We start from the raw sequence: 20,571 nt of genomic DNA on the forward strand, positions 1-20,571 counted from the left end.
TTGTATTTGTAGTTTATGTTGTCACTGAATGTTATTGTTAGAACAGCTGTTCCTTTTAAATGCTGATGTCACTTCTTTATCAATCACATTTAAAGAATCGTAAGTTAAAGATTTTTCAGGATAATTCCCAGAAGTCTGGTAAACTTTCCTAAACATACAGGCTTGGGAGTCTTAATTCAGAAAATCAGGTGGAGAGTTGACATGTAGTAGAGAAACTACTAAGTTAATTCCACTAACATTAAATATGACTTGATAACCAATAGCCAGTTTTAAGAACTCAGTGGTTTGGAACTGTTCCAAAACAAAAAGGTACTCTAGCCTACTGCTTACAATAACTTGAAATAATTACTGAATAATTATTGCATTGTTTGAAAACATCAGTGCAGAACACACATAGTTAGTAGTTCCAATCCCTTAAATTTATAAAAGATACACCATTGATCCATAAAAAGTAAATCCGGCAGAATTAATTGCAATTCTATTATCCTACTTTCACCATTCTGAATCTTGGAAAGAGCTAAAAGGATTTTCACAGTCAGGACTCTTAGGAGTCCTTATGCAAACAATGTACAGTTCTTCAGTGCTTCTGGAATGGGACATTAGATATGCAGATCTGTCAGCGATATGATTATGGATAAGTCATTCAATCTTTTTGTGTTTCAGTTCATTGTACGGAAAAGCTTGTACTTCTGTTTTTCAGCCATCTGTTTATCTGGCCTGCCTGTGGACTCCTCGACGACAGAGACTGACTCTTATCGGGTGTTTGCACAATACCTTAACAGGATTCTGAGTTTTATTCAGGCCTGGAATATAATGCAATATAATCAATAACTAGGATTTTGCAGTAGTGTTAATCACTGCAGCTCCTTCTGAAAAATGAAAACACAAATTTCAAAGACAAAGAGTTCTGTTTTTTGAGTACTTGGCAATTATGCTAAACTTGTTTTCCAGTTTTAACAAAAGGAATATTGTTTATAACCAGATTTTGAACACAGGAGCTTTAGCTTTCTTTGAAATAGCTTTCAGTAATATTCTTATCAGTTTAGTGCCAAACTTAGTATTTATTATCAAAGGTAATCAGCTGAAGCAGCCCCTGCTGTCTCAGAAACACTTTGCATTTTTTCAGTGTTTTGATTTTTGGATGAATAACTTTATTCCTTTTATCTTCTGAGCTACTTTGAAGACTCTACAAACATATAAAGAATTTGGCTTGACACATTAACTTTATTTTTTCTTTTAAAGAAGGACAGACACTGGAGAAGGTATTTACAGTTCAGCATTCATCTTCATACTCAGAAACAAACAGATGCTTTATTTCTAAGACTATTTAAACTAAACAGGGAGTTGTTTGTGAACAGTGGTGGAAATAATGGGGACTAGTTTTGTCTGAAATTATGTTTTGCAGTTGGATTCACTGAATGCCAATAGGGTCCAACATATCATGGATCCTTTCCCAGTAGATGGGTCATCTGTAGCCAGGCTCTCCTGTGTGACCACTCTGCTGTCTAATAAGGAATAATTTTATACTTTCCCTGAGCTAGGTCTGACTGACCAATTTTTTCCTTTCTTTTCTATCGTGTCTGAGAATACTATATGTCCAGCATATACCCTTGAGAATACTAAGCCATATTCAAATGTGGTAGAAATTGCATTCTTGACAGAGTTCTGCAGAAGAGTTTGGGTAGAAATTCCTGCTGACACATGCCATGGGATTGCATAAGTTGCAGTCTTAGGAAAACATACTAAATTTGAAGAATTAGCCTGGTAGCATTTCTGGATCATATGGTGGGGATATCAGCCAAAAATGAGAGACAGCATCCAGCCCCTCTTCAGCAGTTGAGTCAGCTGATGGCCATGTATGACTAACCCTATGCTCCAAATTTACAGCAAACTGCTTTAGTTAGGGCAGCAAAGTCCTGTTCTTTTAGAAACAGAAACTGAACCTGGATACAAAACCTCCAGCTTCTGATTGGCAAGTACATATAAATGGCTCAATGAGAATCTCGCCTCCCACCACTTCCGAAGCAAATTCCAGTAAAGCCTATTCCCAGAAAAAAATAAAACCAAATCCCTCCATTCCTTCCCTCAGCAGAATGGAGTGGCTCAGATTACCATAAGAAGGTGTATTGTCATGGAAAGTTAGGCTTATTTGTTCTTTGGCTACTGTGTACTACTACACAATGGCGTTTTATAGGAATTACACAGGTTTAACTTACGTCATTGTAAAAGTGGTTACTTATACAACCAATGCAAACTGCAGCACTGCCCTTTGCATCATTTTATAATGCTGCTAAAATGACAGGAGTCCATAGGATTTGGATGCAGTGATCCTTGTCCATTCTAGCTGATCCATTCCAACTTGAGTTATTCTATGATTCTATTATATAATTCCAAGTAGTAATAAAAATTACTTCCTCAATTTCCCACTAACCTAATAACTCTATAATGGAATCAAAATGTTCTAAACACTTGCTCTTATGAGGCAGTTATCATCAAAACTTTGAAACTATCAGAACTAATGAAGGCTTATGGCAGGGAAGAAAGCTGCTTTTGTTACTAGCCGTCCTGACCAACTCTAGGTTGCTTTCAAGAAAATACAGTCAGGCATTGATCAAGCTGCCAGAGGGTGACAACTGAAGGAATCATCTTTATGAAGCACCTCAACAGCCTTTTCTGGTTTTCAGAACAAAACCCAAGAATGTTCAGAATCTATAACTGGTTATGAAGATCTCATTATTTAAAGCCATTCACCACCTATATAAATTAGTTGCCAAAAAGCGAATTTTCCTTTCTATAGAGATGATGGATAAAACAAAAATCTCCAGTAAAAAAAAAAAAAAAAAGTAGGAAATTACTTCTCACTGGTGTCTCAGGTTTAGAACCAGATACTTCATCTCTTACAATAGTGGACCTGCTAATCACAGCAAAATACAGGATGTGTTTTCTCGTATTATAGAAGTAAGCGAGCTTCAATCTCAATGTCGTCAAAACGTATTAAAAGATCTAAATTTGAAAACTAGATTATAAACATAGATTATGCGTAACTTAGAAGTGTCCTTTTCCTTTACAGAATAGCCAGAAAATTTGTGATAAACAGTGGCAACACACTACATAGAATTGCTAAATGTGATCTCCATGAAAAGAATTACATTACTTTCACAGACAATATGGCACTGTGGAATGTTATAATATAAATACATTCATTTTAAAAGACACAAGGGAAAAAATCCTAAATAATACAGCCCTAATCTAGTACAACTTTTATATGCCATTCTGTCACAAGAAAAGATAATATTTAGCAAATGTATAAAAAAATAATAAAAAAAATCAGCAGATATGCATTATTATGGGACCACAGAATCACCAAGGCTAGAAATGACCTCTAAGATCATCCAGTCCAAGTGTCCACCTATCACCAGTATTTCCCACTAAACCATGTCCCTTAGCACAACATCTAAACATTTCTTGAACACCTCCAGGAACAGTGACTCCACCACGTCCCTGGGCAGCCCATTCCAGTGGCTGACCACTCTGTCAGAAAAGAAGTATTTTCTAATGTCCAACCTGAATCTCCCCCCATGAAACTTGAGGCCATTCCCTCTAGTCACCTTGCTAGTTACACAGGAGAACTGGCCAACTCCCACTTCACTTCAACCTCCTTTCAGGTAGCTGTTGAGAGTGATAAGGTCACCCCTCAACCTCCCTTTCTCCAGACTAAACAATCCCAGCACCCTCAGCTGTTCTTCATAAGCCTTGTGCTCTAGACCTCTCACCAGCTTTGCCGCATTTCTCTGAACACACTCCAGTGCCTCAGTGTCTTTCTCGCAGTGAGGGGCCCAAAACTGAACACAGTACTCGAGGTATGGCCTCATCAGGGCTGAATATAGAGGGATGATCACTTCCCTGCTCTTGCTGGCAACACTACTTCTGATACAAGCCAGGATCTCTACAGTATTTTGCTGTAGAAACTGACTGGACACTAGCTGATCACAAGTGATGTCACCAAGGCCCAAGTTTTTGTTCATTTTGTCTGGTCACAGTGGCAGAACACAAGGAAATTGACTCAGGTTGCACCAGGGGACATTTACAGTGTATATCAAGAAGATTCTTTCACAGAAAGGGTTGTTAGGGATTGGAATAGGGTGCCCAGGGAAGTGGTAGAGTCCTCGTTCCTGGAGGTATTTGAGAGAAGTGTGGATGTGGTGCTTAGGGACATGGTTTAGTGGTGGACTTGTTAGGAGATAGTCGGACTTGATAAGCTTGAAGTCTTTTCCAGCCTAAGTGAATCTATGATTCTAAGACTGGTGAAGAGAGATGACTGGAATAATTAGCATAATCAGAAGGCTTTCTTGAGTTTAACATCTCAGGCTGATGTAAAAAGAAAGAAAAAATGTTTTTTTGTTATAAAGGAAGCCTTCCTTGTAGAGGAAGCAATTGAGATACCTACTACACAGGAACTGTGTGAACTAAGCCATACTGTATACACAAACCAATTTCATCATTTTCTAGAGATGGCATATGAGTTCTTCAAATAAGTGAACAATGAAAGAATATCTGAAAGTTCTGTTATAAAGGTGCAATCCCATCTGTTTCAAAATTTCCAATTTTTTAACAGATATTCTACAGTTCTACAAAAAGTATTGAAAAATACTGTAGTATAGTAGTATAGTGTAGAATTCTGCTATTCTTTTGCCTTTAAAGAAAGAAGTCTCAAATAAAAAGAATGACCTAAAAATTATATGACTTACACATTTAATTAAGGGAAATTAAGCCACTTCCTTTCAGATCCCACTACTTGGGCCTGAAATGCCTTGGAACATAAACACATAAAAATAGCTGTATAGGCTCAACCCTGACTCTCCACCCACTTCTGTATCCCATCTTTGGCAGTAATCAAGCCCAGATGTTGCAGAAGAAAACTTAAAACGCAGACATAGAGCCATCTCTTTCTTATGAAGTTAGGATATCCTTGCAGGATATAATAATTAGAGTGTCTTCACCCTACAAGTTTGTCACTTTATATCTTGCCCCCAATTTTATTTTATTTTTCAAATTGATCTTTTCAGTTCTTAGCATTTTCCTATATTTTTAGGATTGAGAAGAATTACTGAGGGATGAAAATGCTTAGGCAGTTGATTTGTTAAAATGGCAGTTACAAACAAGAGAATGGGAAAAAACTGGATGACTAAAAGACTTTGCTAACTTGGGGGCTTCATCAGTAAGGGGAGGGAACATAAGTAAGACAGGAATACAACTGCAGGAATAATGCAGCCAGGTTGGAATAGTAACTGAAAGTAGGCCATGAAAACCTAAGACTTCCTGCAGGAATGAGGAGAGTGGGTTTGTTTCTCTGGGCACTGGACAAAGGCACACATCCTCAAAAAATACTGTACCCACTGCTACTCCATATGCAGGATCTTTTTTGTCTATGCATATTTGTGCACATATACATGAAGATATATCTTCAAACACACTCTAAAATACGCATTCTACATTCAAACACTGAACATGTAACGATCAGCAACACAATCATAGCTGATAAAAAACCTGACCAAACTAGACAAAAACTGTTGCAGAACTGGAAATAAAGAATATAAATGTACTATTCAGAACCAAGTGAGAACACCCTGTACTTACAGACTTAAAGAAGGTTTTCAGGGAATATAGGACTATCTTTAGTATTTCCATTTTAACTCTGCTTTCTAAAAAATATATCTGGCAATAATCAGAACTGGCCATTAGGACAGTAATTCAACATTCATTAGCAAGAGATGCAATAAGTGAACAGCTCTGCTGCCAAATGTTACAGAAATCTTGGTGTTTTGCAGTTTATCAGCTATATTTGCTACTTGTATTCCTTCATGCCCACCATGGAATTTTACATTCCTTTTGAGCCAGATGTAGTAATTGAAAGTAAAGGTAGAAAGTCCTGCACTCTCAATGTGGCATTTTTTTGTCAACAAACATTATCAACCAGACCCTTAGATCTAATAGCTCGATATGTTATTAGTACTTTCATGACTCAATTAAAGAATTTTTCTCTGTAGAAGAAAAAGTAACCTTCTGAATAGCAAGTACCTGAGATAAATTATGGGGTATTTGTATTATGGGAGTATATATTTTTTATTGAGTAACACCATTCTCACAAACTATGTGCTTTGCTACATAAGCTACACCTAAATATTAAAACTGTTTGGCCAGATAAAACCAAATGTGGCTGTTAGGAAAGCTAAGAAGACATGTATTAACTGTTTCTTCATTTAACAGAATGGTATTTTGCAAGATAACTATGCAAAATAAATAATGAAATACTGTGCTTATCCAGTGCCTCAGATTGAAAAAAGCAGTCACACGGTTCTTTTAAGACTTCAAACTGTGTTTCAGTTTCTTTAAATGATGCATGTCTTGAACCTCAAATGAAGTAGTGATGCATTTTTAATTGCACTGTTAAGATGATTCTTCATTGTTCTAAATGGACTGGTTTCAAAATTATTTGCCAACTGAACAAAAAACCATTTTGTGCAAGTTATCCGATCTCACATTTCTAGACAATGACTTCTTTGTCACATTGTCCTGCTTCTTGTCCTCCTTCTTGTCCTCCAAATGTTTACTGAACACAGTCACCTTTTTGAAATCATTCACTGAAAAGAAGTGATTCTCTTCTGTAAGCTTCAAAGACTTCCTCTTAGTAAATCCGCAGCAAAAAATCCTTTTATTGATGAATGAAATTCATTTCACAATGCGACACTTGAGGTGTCTTAAATTAAAAACATATTCCATATTTTGTGCCTTAACATTTGACACTGTAATAGATGGGCAAATCAAAGGGGTGAAATTATCAGTGCCTATCCTGGAGCTGTATGTTTATTGTAAAGAACACAAAATGAGGGCAGCAAAAGATACGTTATAAAAGAGTATTATTATTTTGGACATTTTCTCACATAATTATTCCTACTCACTAAACTTCACATACTCATAAATGATCACTCTGCTATTTCAAACTGTGTCTCCAACAGCTTTTTCTAAAGCATAATTCCTTGCTTTTAATGCTCACTTTGGTTTTTCAGAAGAAACCATTTACTGTCTATAAAATAAAAATTTATTAAAAAGCAGTCCACTCACAAGTTAGTAATTTGAGCCTATTATTTATCTCATGGCTTTATACATCTTTGCGCCACTTGTAGTACTATACTATTGTATAGTAAGGTCTCCAGATACAACATTTTAATGAGTGACCAACCTTCACTTGAGCATCTTTGCAATGCCAGAATATAGTGAATGAAAACCAGTGAGTAAGCAAGAAGGCTCCAGGGAATGCTATTTCTGTTTGAATGCAGAAGAAAGAAATAGCTTCACAAAAATTACTACTTACAATCACATAATGTGATTAAGTTAATTCTATGCAGTATTTCTCAAAGGAGACAGTAATCTAAAGTCTTTTTCCTCTCTTTTGACCTTCTTGCACAGAAAAATTTTTGCCTGTCCGTTGAATTTACTGAAACTGACCAGCAGGTTCATACATTGCTAGCTGGATTACCAGAGACACAGCAGGATTTCCTTAGGAAATGAGGCTAATAAGGTTGTTTAAAATATCTGAAGTGGATTATGTTTTATTTTCAGTTTGCAATATATGAAGCTAAATAATATATTTACAGAACTGAACCTTTTCTACCCTTTATATTTTTTCTTATTTTCCCCATTTCAAAGTAATATTTTTCTAAGTATATTTTTTCTTGAATCGTCAACTTGCAATTTCCTAGTTTTATTAATCCTTCAAGGTTACATTTAACATTTTTATTATTTACTTTCCTATATAGATAGAAGAAACATTAAAATGCACTTTCAACATATATTTCCATTGCTAATTTTAGTTTCACCATAAAAGTTCCACAGTCAACTTTTCTTTTGGTCTGCAACAGCTGATTTTCCTGTCATAAAATGCTAAAATAGAGTTCAATGCATGCTAATGTATTTTGGACACAAAGGTTAATTTTTAAGCAGCTCTTAATCATTACGACGTTTATGAGAATATGGAAAAATTAACTGGCTTCAGCCATGTTTCTTGTTTTTATTTGCAGTTTGACAAACATTGTTCTTGTAAACAGCTTTTCTTACAACCTTAATTACCTAATGGTAATTAATTAGGTTGTCAGAAATGCCAAACGTTTCAGAATGCTTTGACTGAATGGAGTACAGTGGCATTTCCATTTGCCTACTCTGTTGTGATTTATCCAAAGTAAACGCATTTAATTCTGCCAGATTTCCATCATAAATAATTTCCTCATACCTTGCAATTTTATTTGCACCATTCTTTAAATTCTTTAAGTGTTTCTGCTATGTTTTTTTTTACTGTGTCAGCTCAGCAAAGAATAAGATTCTTAGTTCTTTATTACTGATCTGCAGATCAATACAATTTTTAATTACTGTCACAGCTTTTCCTTTTCATTCTAAATCTTAATTTCTCAGTGCTACTCAGTCTTAAGAGAATTTTTTACTAATATCTTTAGGAGTCTTGTGTACAATCCATTTTAATTCTCACAGCTAAATTTTCAAAATATATTGTTCTGGCTATTAGTTTGGATCTGTTCCCTCATGTTTTTATTTTTATTTTTGCTTTTAATGGATGTAAGAAGATGAGAAGGAAGTCATGCCTGCAACTTACCAAGAGTTCGGAAAGGTCTTTGGTTTGGAGTATGGGAAAAAAAACCAGGTTTCAAAGCATTTGTGACCACAACATCAAAATACTCTTCAAAATCGTTTCTGGAAAGCAAAGGAAATCAAATTCACTAAGGTTCCCACACTTTAGGATTTACGAAACTAGCACAACACTAAAGCATCCTCTTCCATTTTTTTTTCCTGTATTGACAAGTGCAGTTGAGGTGCTTTCTTTAAACAGCAGGAATACATGAAGTCAAGTGATTTAATCACAAATGGAATTTCTTAGAAATTTATTTTCCTAAATCTGGATTTAGGAAATCAGATCCATATACTCAGAAACATATTAATTACATCATTTATGTCTTCTCTTTTTATTTCTTAAAGTGTCCTAGAGTTTTCTAACCACTGTTGGAGGGAAAAACAATTTTTAAATTGTAAGTAGTCATTTGTAGTGGAAATAGCATTTAGTCTAAGATTTTCTCAGTTCTTTTTTGTGGACCTCTGGAATAATGAAACTGTAGCAATCGTAGCTAATTACAGCAGGAATAGCTTGGATAAGTGTACTGGGCCATAGGTGATATGATCCTGGCATCTTTCATCTAGCATTTTTTGCATGGAATATCATCTCCAACATGGCTTCCAACTTTCATTCACAGTGCAACCATGCCTTCTTGCTCATCTGCCTTATTAAAACATTCCCCCAGAGGAAACTGTGATGACTTTAAGTTTCTGGAGTCTAATCCTTATTATGCTAGTTTTGCGACAAAGCTGATAAAAACTCCACATTTCAATTCTGAGGTTCACTGAAGCCACCAGGAGCCAAAGATCATCACTCACGTCCTGTTGAAAAGAACGGGACAAACTTTACCTTCTTCTGCCTTCTTCTTATTCCCTTGGTCTGGGGAGATAGTGGGAAGAAGCTAAAGCTCACAGCCCTCAAGACTGATACAAAAGGTTTATCCTGGACACAAGTTTAAGGCCAGGTTGGATGAGGCCCTGGGCAATTTGATCTAGCACTTGACCTAGTGGTTGTCATTGCTGCCTGTAGCAGAGGGTTTGTTTGGAACCTGATGAACCTTGAAGTCCCTTCCAACTCAAGCCACTCCATGTCAAGTTCATAACTTAGAGGCCACTAAAATCCTTGTGTCATATTTAGTCCAAGCAGTGAGCGGATCCAAGAGTTGTGAAAGTTTTGACAAACAAAGAAACAGAGACTGATCACATGCGCTTCATTTGTTTAGGAAAACAGACTGGAGAAGAAAACAAATCCAGCAGTTAAACCAAATGAAGCTCAGACAAAATAGGACTTTTTTCCCCCTACTTATCCTACTAAGAGTCTACATACTGACTGTATTTGTTTTCTACTTTAGAGATTATACATGCCTTATAAAATCTTACTGGCTTCTGAAAGTAACTGAAAACTAAAGATACTTAAATGAAAATGTCCATATTGTTGGTATCTATTTTATATGTATGCGCTGGCTTAACAGGTATCTAGGATGACACTGTAGTTAACTGATCTAATTGACAAAGTTAGTGAAGGGTGATTTCATATACCCTGAGTCTGAACTGCTGTTCTGTCAGCTGAACATTTTCTTCAGACTCCACTGACTGCTCTGACTAAATCCCCACTTCACATGTGGCTCACAAAGACCAACAAATATGATTCTCAATCTCCCAGCTGAATCCCATCATTAAATTCAGATTTTTCAAAGTAAATAAGGCCTGTCAAACACAGATTAATATCTGAAGTGTAAGAAATCCATCAATTCAAATGGGTTTGAACATTTCAGCACAGTATATATGAAAGCTTACACAAGCCAGTAATACTACAAAGCCAATATGAAAAAAATAGGTAACCTTGGGGAACATTCATGCCGCCTATCCTACCATGAGATGAACTTCTGGCAGTGCCTGTGATTCCTACTGTAGGAAGGGTCTCCTTTATTTTAAGGATTCTCTTTGACCTCACTTATTACAACAGCTGAGAGCTACAGCAAGAAATAATAACAGTAATGGCTACCTACATGTTCTGCAGTTACTAAAACATAAAAATAGACAAACGTTGCTTAGAGAGTGATTATTTTTTATTATTGGAAAGTGTAAACATTCCCCACCTATGACATGTATTTTATTTTAGTAGGAATGTTTCTTTGTTTGGATGATTGTATTACCTATAAGATCTGAAGAATGAGAGATACTTCTGCAAGAATGTTGAAGTCATGAATGGCAAGTCCAAGATAAATAGAGGCACTAAAGTACTATCACTGGTAGAAGAAGCTTATTGGAAGAAAACTAGCTAAGTGTCCCATTTTCAAATAATCTACAGTTTTCCAGAAGACTGAGATAACTTAACAAAAAATATGAATGCTCTTCCTATGAGGTTACCTTCAAATTTTTGTGTTCCAAATTACATTCTGGCCTTAAAACCGAACGCCTTTAATTTTCCTTCCTCCAGTTAAGTATTGCTTGTTTTATTCAACTTGCGACCATATGTAAACCTTTCAAAGATAAACAGTACAAAATTGTTTGGAAGATTCCAGACGCTGAACAAAAGCATGCATCATCAGTTCTTAGGTGATAAGTATTAACAAAGGTAAGCTTCTGGTATTGACATACAGTGCAAAGAGTGCTTCCATGGGTAAGCTAAACTTGAACTTTATTCTGAAAGTGAATGCTTCAGGAGCATGACAAAGACTTGTGAGAACAATGACTTGTTCTTTATGTAAAAAATTCAAAACATAGTGATAGTATTTCATAAGATTCAAGTAACTTTATCTTGATTTGTTGTAGAAGAAGATGTGGGTTTTTTAGAATCATTAAAAATTTCTTTTGCAAAGCTACTTATTTTATGAGCACCTAAGCATACTTTCCTACTACTAGATAACATTCATGATAAAATTTGTTCCAGTTTCTGCTTGTGCTTGGCATGGTGGTCTATGGTTACAGTGAATGTCTAGGAAACAGAGTAGGACCTATCTCAGCTAACTATAGCCATCTAAAAGTTGCATGATGAATTCACAGATAGTAGTCTATACCGCAGACAGAGCTAAAGGAAAAATATCCACATGCTTAGACATTTCATCCCACTTACTTCAGACATTATTTTATGGTAAAGAATTAATTGCCAAGGATGATCCCCCAAATTTTCACTCCATAAATCTCAAAGGGAATCAAAATGACCACCTTCAAACATTTCTAGCTTTTAAGCGGCTAACACTGATGAAAAGGTGAACTTTTGGTGACTGCATGACAACATACTTGCATTTAGGTCTGTTCCTAACAACACTTTAACATTCAGCTAAGTTGACCAACATTTTACTTGTAGGTAAGCCTGAAAAGTCACACGATTACATTGCTATTTGCTAATGAACCTCCACTTGTTTCAATAGGCTTACATGCCTTATACAATGACTCCAGTGGCATGCATGTGATCTGGCGAGGAGACAAGTTCTCATTTTATTATAAAACCAGATTTTCTCTTACATTTACTCTGTCCTTACCAAAATGGCATTCAGCCTAAAGGACAAGTTGGTCAGGTGAAAGCAATTGGGATATTTTGCACTTTAAATAATAAATCATACACTTAAGCACATATATCTCAATGCTGACTTTAGGTGGACAGCAATTTCTTTGCTAAAGGGGAAGCTTTTCAAGAAACTGCAAATAAGTTAACAGTTCCAAGATAAGCATATTATTTTTAAGAGGTAAAAATTTCACACATATCTCCACTTTTCATCTTTATCCTTTATTTTTTTATGCATTATTTTCATAATGATTGATTGAAATAAACATTATAAGAAGGAAAAAGAAGCAATTCACAAGAGTTGATATAAAAAAATAAAATGCAATTAACCTGAAAAAATGAAGGTTAAGAGAAGAGGTAATATGTATGAACCTAGACTGTATTCTAGTAGTACAAAAAGCAGCCAGGGAAAGTAGAGATTCATCGTTTGATACAAGAGGAATGGAGTAAATAAGAGTAACAAAGTGCTTAGAATTACTTTCAGGACAAAACAAATTACTTATTAGATCAATAAGATCTCATGGACAGTGGAGTACTTGTTACTTCAGAAGATGTCTTCGAAGCCAGTTTGGATAAGTCACTGGAAAACACTATTTTAGAACATCGAATATACTCATGAGAAGAGACAAAGTGATTTGATAATCTTTTAGCAGAGCATCTCTTCTGTCTTTTGAGAGGCAAAAGAAAACACTTCAGTCTTCTCAGTCATCTTTCAAGCAGGATCTCTACTGCTGCCATCAGAGCACTGGTACAGGCTGTCCAGGGAGGCTGTAGAGCATTCTTCTCTGGAGATATGTAAAACCTGCCTGGATGCTTTCCTGTGAAACCTACCATAGGGAATCTGCTTTAGTGGTGGGGCAGGAAGGAGGGGGGCTAATGATTTTAGTTTTATATCAAATTTTCATTCAGAAAACCACCAGACTGATCTACCTTTAAAAGTTCATTCTCAAGACATTTCACTCAATAGAATTGTTTTTTGTCGGGAAGTAGGTTTATCCCTCAAATGACAATGTCCAATATTCATGCAAGGTGGTAAGAACTGTTAACAGCTGATGCTTTGTTTAGCGTTTAGAATTAGAGCAGAAAATACAGGTGATATAAGTGGAACTGGTTTTGGGAGGTTGCTCTGGTTTCCAGCTCACCTGTGGTTTTCTTACAGTGCTGCTGTATTCACTTTGCTGCTTCCTTACACATCCAGATAGTCAAGGTTGGCTCACATTGCACTACTTTTGTTTCTTCGATTCACTTACTGAATAGCTTCACCATATCACCCACCTAACCATTAGCATCACGGATTAATTCCTTTCTGGAGGTGTAAGTTTTACTGCATTTCACTGAATATGACTTGACCAGTCATGTTCATAAAAGTACAGGTGAAAAGTAGCTGTTGTCAGCAGCTGCCAATCTCAACCAGCTGCCAAGTGCAATCAACTACCTGTTTTATCTTTTCTGCTGTGACCTGCAAGTGCACATTCCTCATGCACAACAACCTTGTGGAAGCCGTCATGAGGAAGAAGTATTTGTAAGGTTTTTTGTATAGATTTAATGCAAAAAGAAGAGAAATATTACTACTACATTTCTTGATGTCTTTAAACACATCATGATGCCTAGAAAAGATGTAGGATATGTGTGCTGTGGGTCACATGAAGCTCACAAGCTAACAGATAAACTACTTTGTCTTGAATACCTTGCTATTAGAGACAGACCCGCCAGAAACTTAAGATCCAAACGATTTATACCACACAAAGAAAGGAAATTTAACGTTCCTAAAGCTCAGGCTTATCTCCAACTGACATCTGGCAAACATAATTTGAAATGGACATTGCACTTACCCAAGAATATATTCACACAGGAGCCTGCAATAGTCACTGTGAGAACTGGTAATTAGTAGCAGAATCTTCCCAGCACTCTTCAGTCGTTTCAGCCACTTTTTTACAGAATTGGGACATCTTTGTAAGTATTTTTCTGGATGATTTTTCACTTCTGGGAAATATGTCCCACAGTCCTCTAAAAAATTAAAACAAAATAATATATTAGCCAACTCTGGACACAAACCACTTAATCCGTACAGCAAATATCCTTTCATGTGCAAACAACAGAACTTTAAAAAGGCAAAGCAAATTTTAAAGATTTCCCTGGGTTGTAACTCAATATAAACAAAAAACAATGAAACGAAAAGGATGTTTTGTAGCAGAAATAAGATTGTAATGATTTCTCTATTAAAGAACGTTCAGTTATTGGATTTTGATGTTCTTTTAATCATAAGAGTAAATAATGCACATGTTACAGGTTACAGTCTTACACAACAAATAATGATTTCCATTCCCTTTGCTCAAATTTTGGATACTGTTTGCGATTTACAAATGAGTAATGTTCAGAAAATCATAAGAATATGAAATTCACAAGAACATTGTTCAGTTACTTCTTATGTTAGTACTGTCTGATGAATAACACTCATGTTAATATTACTGCTGCTTCACAACTAGCATTTTATCTGTGAAGAGCTGATCAAATAAGGTGGCAAAGCTCACAGGTATGTGGAATACTAGGAACAGATACAAAGAGAAGAAAACCAACAGAATTTCCAGCATCAAGAATACTGTTTTTGCTGAACACTGCAGCAACAGAATTTTGTAAATACACCTGAAATGCAAGATTTTAAAAAGCGTAGAATAACACAAAGTTAGCAGTAAAAATTGTCTATTCATTAATATCATATTAAGAAAACAAAGATGTACCTTGGTATAACCCATAGCTACTGTACCAAGATGTCGAAGTAATATGAAAGTTAAATTTTTTGCATTATCCCCATGACTTGAGCTTTCTACTCTGATCAAACCCTCTATGACCAAAAATGTCCAGCCAGCTAAAGGTCTAAAGGGAAATATAGCAATGCATAAACAGAAACAATACCAAGTGTTTGGTTCTCTGTCTGTGTGTATTGTAGTCTTATGAACATTGCCAACGTGATTATTTTTCTTTCAGCATTTGTTCTATATGCAACTGTCTGTGGTCAACTTTGCTGAATGACTTAATAAATCCCAGACATTACTTAGCTTTCTGGTATGTGAATAATGCTATTTTCAAGTAAGAAAAAATAAGATTTAAACCACTTGAACTTTAGCTATTTAATGAGAGAGAACATATACAGTTGAAACAGCAGTATCAAAGAAAGGCTGAAAGATATATACTGCGTGCTAAACATAATACCATTTTGTGAGTTAACACATTCAAGCATCTACAGATGGCAGGAAAAAAAGTCTCCCACATAAGGAGTTTCAAATTGGATGTCATCCCTGTAGCTAGACAGGAGACAAAAATGTCTTAATCTGTACTGTGACTCGACAGATTCCCTTTCAAAAGCTACAGATTGGACTGCTACATCTCAGGAATATCCCTTAAAACAAAATCTATCAAGTTCTAACCAAGCCACTACTTTACTCCATAATATTTAGGTCAAGACATGTAACAGTCAGGGGAATATAAGCATGCTCCTGCAGCTAGCTCCATGGGATACCACAATGTTTGTCTTGAGAGCTAGCCAAGAGCATTGGCTTTTTTCGATTAAACAAAGCAGATCTACAGAGGAAGGTTTCCTGTGGAAAATGTTTTTACCCCCTCTTTCCTGGAACATACTGTTTGGGATCAGCAATAATGCTTTTAGTAGCAGAAGATGCCTTTCCTCTTCAGAATAATCATTAATAGCTGTATTTCATGAACTACGCTATGGCAAGTATTTTTCTTTCCTTCCTTTTTTTTTTTAATGGAAAATACACATTAGACAAGAATGAATGGGGACACAAACAAAGCAGTTTTGGCACTATCTCTCATGGGTTCAAATAATCAAAGAAAGATGGTAAAGTTCATTTAAATACACAGTGTTCTTTTTACCCTGAGGGTAGTGCAAGGGCTGAGGAAGACACCAGAGCCAGAGACACCTTGCTGGCAGAGTTGAGAACGTTTAACTATGTGATGGAGAAATCAGCATCATGTTAAGTTTTTACAATCAAATGGAATGATTTGATGGTGAGAAATGAAGCATTTTTTTCTGATTACTTGTTATTACTGTATCACATGCTGCACTTTGTTTTTCTTTAGAAACACCTTAAAAATGTAAAAAAAATAATAAAACTCTACTGAACAAAGAGTCAGTAAGCTATCAGAAAATAATTAATTTTATTGGTGCTAATGCAGGAGAGGAGAAAGAAAGCTAATTGTAGTAAACCGTTTTGTGCTACTGTCATACAACTCTCTTCCTGAAAAGCAGAAAGGTAATTATCAGACAAGCACCATTCTTGAGAAATAAGCGATGTGTTTAGCCTGCAGTAACTCTTAAAGAGCACAAAAAATTTCAAAATTCTCTTAAAAATGGAAATATGAGTACCCTTCAGAGAAGCTTTGGTGGCTCTCAAATTCACTATCATAAAGGAGGACTAATGATATAATAAAGTCTCCACAATTTTATCCATTTTATAGATATAACTGAACATGTAGAAGCATGGATACTGACACATATTAATACGTATGCACAAATCAGTGAAAGGAAAACACTTTTTAACTCAAATGTATCCATCTAGCTTGCAGATATTTGTATTCATGCCAAAGCCCACACTAATAACCTCTGGCTCTTTGGCAGTGTGAACACCTTCTCAAAATGTAAAAAAAAAAATTAAAAAATAAAAGTGGAAACAAAAGGACTGTAATTATCAACTTATAAATCAATATATTTACCCTCATATAACTTAATAAAAGAACATATTTCAATGATATGGAGCAGGAAGCAAACCTCTGTGCATTTCATGCACAACTTTGTAATTTATTGCTGTTGCTCTGCATTACCAGGGAAAAAATGCAGTTTTTCAATTTCCATCCTTGTTTCTAAACACCTTTGTGAATTCTCTGAAATACAGAGAATTACTGCTTAGGATAACACATTAGCAATTAACCTCTGCAAGGATATATAATCATCTTTCAAATACCTTTCAAAAATAGTAATTGTCTTTGCAGTTCATTAAATATCTTTTCAGAAAAAATTATTTCATTTTTAAGCAGAAGATAGAAATATAACCAATTAAAAGGTTGTCTGAAACTGCCACATAATAAAATGCTGCCAGAAACTGCTTCAGACCTTCTTATCAGATCTATTTCATGTCATGTTTTCTAACTAATATGATTTTCTCTATATATATTATCAGAAGTTCCTTTAATGTCTAGCTTGGGGTTTGTTTTTTTCTTGTCTAATCTGATCTTGATGATTGATCAAGATGTCCTTTGCATTTCTTGCCATTTATATTAACTTCTTGTAATACAGCTGTGTTAATAAGTGAGATGGGAATTGTATATAGCTGGAATGTGAAACCCTAAGACCAAAATCAGAAAGAGCTTGCACAGTGCTTGCAGGGACTGGCAGAAGCCCTTACAACAATGCAGGCTTTCATCCAATCACCCTCTTCTAATGCAGTCACGAAGTTATATTCAGATACACTATCTGATATTCCAATACAATACCTTTATGTGGGGAAACACAGTTCGTACTTTCTCTTCACTATAGCACTTTTCTTTGTCAGGGTCAGTTTACACCCCACTGGTTCTAGATTCCTTTGGGCTCAAAGTCTGCAATTTGTATTGCTGGGCCAATGCAGTTTTCACTCTTAACTGTTATTTGGGTTATAAAAGAGGCAAATGTTGAAGAGGTACAATTCTGGCAAGGTTTCAGTCCAGAACTAAAACAAAGAACTATGGTACATTTTTCAGGATTGTTACTAATTCTAAGGGGCAGCTACTTGATTGAACATAAAAGAATTTAACCATTATTTATATGGCTTAGCTAAGTGGAGAGGTATGAGGATGAAAAAATCCTTAGAATTCAGCCAAGAAAAATAAACTTTCAGCTGCCAATTTGTAGCTTGTATTTAGTGGCTTTATAACTAACTGTTCTTACAAAGAAAGTAGTATTTGGTATGTGACTTTATTCTGTTCTAAATTCAAAGGCAATTTGATTGCTTAGCTATCAATATCTATAGCTAGATTCTCTGTGGCCCTGAAATGAGTAAGAATTCATACCTCTTTCCTAATTTTAGTGTGAATGCAGGCTTGTACGTAAAAGTCATTTATGTGATAAACAGAGAGGAGTTGAAGTAAATTCTTACTATATATAAATGATGATGCAGATAACTATGCTCATTGTATACTGCTTTAAACTATATTGTGCACTGCTTTTCCAGTGTCTTATAGCCCATCAAGTTTTTAGTGACACTTTTTTCACTATTGATATTGGCTTCTTTTCCCTTCTAAACATTTCCAATATCTAAAATGAACACTGAACAGTTGCACAAGAGAACTAACCTCATTACAAAATAACTTGCAAGATAGTTTCCTGCTAATGAAAACAAGTAGAGGAGAATGTTGGCTAAATTTGCATTAGACAAGTCATCTTCATCTCCTTTCCTTTAAGATGGAGTAGAAGGAGTAGCAGAAACAAAATGAGAGGCAGAGAGGAGGAAATGTCAGCATAAAGCCGGATAACAAAGAAGAGTGAAGTGCAAAGCAGGAATGATGGGGTAAAATGTTACATTCTGGAGGTCTGGCCTCAGGCAGGTATCAGGAACAGAGAACAGTAGGAAGCAGTAAATCATCCTTCTCTTTCCCCCAGGAGACAGAGATGTTTAAAAACAGAAAGGATGCAAGAAAGGAGGTTATAAAGAGGAAAATGGCATAAGAGCAAAAAAAAAAGAAATAGACATAAAATATTATGTTTCCTGCAATTGCTTCAGTTCCTTGGCTGAGACTGTGCAGTTCCTTAAAAGACCAAAGGTTTAAACACCCTGGCCTAGGAAGAATACTAGTGATTTACTAGCTAGTATTAGCTTAGTTAGCTAGAAGCAGACAAGAAAAGATGGTATTGAGTTGAGATGTAATGGAGATATTACCAAATCTGTTTTACAACTGAGAAAAAGAGAGACAAAATGTTTCAAGGACAGTAGGGGGAAAAAGGAGTATGTCTAGGCTGGCCATCAGAGATCACAAATTCCAAATGACACCCAGGTGGGTCACTGCCCATCATGAGACTGAACTTGGAGTGTGATCATAGAATCACAGACTTGTAGGGGGTTGGAAGGGACCTCTACAGTTCATCGAGTCCAACCCTCCTGCCAAAGTAGGCTCCCTAGACCAGGCTGCACAGGTAGGCGTCCAGGTGGGTCTTGAACGTCTCCCTGAGGAACACCGCTGACTACAGGTCTCAATGAACCTCTACTTGTCAAAGCTAAGAACTGTGTACCTGGATATATGACTGGCTGCCTAAAAAAGTTATCTTTCAAATGACTCTTGAATGTGGAACAGAAAGGCAAAGAGATGGGAAAAAATGGCACACATCAGACAGAAAAGAGGATATAGGAAATAGGAAGATAAATGAAAAGTAGACCAGTATGAAGAATGATAAGTTTTAGTTTATTAATAACATGTTTCCAAAAACCTCTATCAGCATATTATGTGAAACTAAATAGAAAACTCTTCTGATATTCTCAGAAAAGTAACTATTTTTAAGATCACAAAATGAACTCTTTGGATGTAACACTTCAGTTTTGAAGAAATCTTATATTACCAGTGGAAATACAGGATGGTCTGATTGATCCTTCATGTGACTCTTTTATCTGTGTAGCTGCAAAACCAAATGTTTACAGCTCATGTAATATTAATGTTCTCAATATTTCTGGCAACATTCAGCTCTGGTCAGGTAGAAACAGAATTGCTAAAGTACTTTATTTGATAAAATAAATGACTATTTTCCAGTGGTGACAACTCCATATGTTCACCTTGATTAATTTTGAGGGGGTGACTATAAGGTAGAATTCTGTGGAAGGCTAGAGAAAACATGACTATTTGGATTAATAGTGACTGAAAGGCTATATAAATATTTAATATACTGAGCAAAACACCATCTCTTCAAACATTTAATGGTCACTTCCTTTTCTTCTTGTTTTCTACTCCTGTGGCCTATGAGAAACTGGCTGCAAAAATTTTAATGCTCTGGGATCTGAAGATAGGTTTCAAACTAAAAGAAGGCTGAATACTTAGAAATTCTCTGAAGGAAGCCAAAACCAGCTGCTGTTACTCTTGGGCAGATAGAAAGGCTGGTACATATTTGATGCCTGTTAGGCTATATCTCAAGTAAACTCACACAATTAAAATATGTTCCTTCATAAAAAACAACAACAACAACAAAACAATTTAGGACAGAAGGAGGAAATAGTTTTTTCAACTGTACAAGAGAATACAGTGAAGAAGGTGAGAAATGGATGTTGCTGTGGTCATAAAGAAATGCTGACACCTAATTTGACAGGAAGTCGTTTAGAGTACATTTTTATTTATACAGCTGATGAGGCTTA

General features: G+C 35.7%; 1 protein-coding gene across 1 annotated transcript in view; it reads right to left on the bottom strand.

Annotated features, from left to right (window-relative positions):
- Nucleotides 1–20,571, bottom strand: part of NT5DC1 (5'-nucleotidase domain containing 1) — a 126,311-nt gene that overhangs the window by 28,167 nt on the left and 77,573 nt on the right. The window contains exons 7-8 of the mRNA XM_065734685.1: nucleotides 14,017–14,191; nucleotides 8,663–8,760 (exon numbers count right to left, since the gene is read on the bottom strand). Of these exons, the coding sequence (XP_065590757.1) occupies nucleotides 8,663–8,760; nucleotides 14,017–14,191 (273 nt within the window). The remainder of the gene's footprint in view (nucleotides 1–8,662; nucleotides 8,761–14,016; nucleotides 14,192–20,571) is intronic.

This window comes from Cyrtonyx montezumae, unplaced genomic scaffold (genome assembly GCF_038088225.1).
Source record: "Cyrtonyx montezumae isolate F1298 unplaced genomic scaffold, pur_monq_1.0 scaffold_0, whole genome shotgun sequence".
NCBI classification, from domain to species: domain Eukaryota; kingdom Metazoa; phylum Chordata; class Aves; order Galliformes; family Odontophoridae; genus Cyrtonyx; species Cyrtonyx montezumae.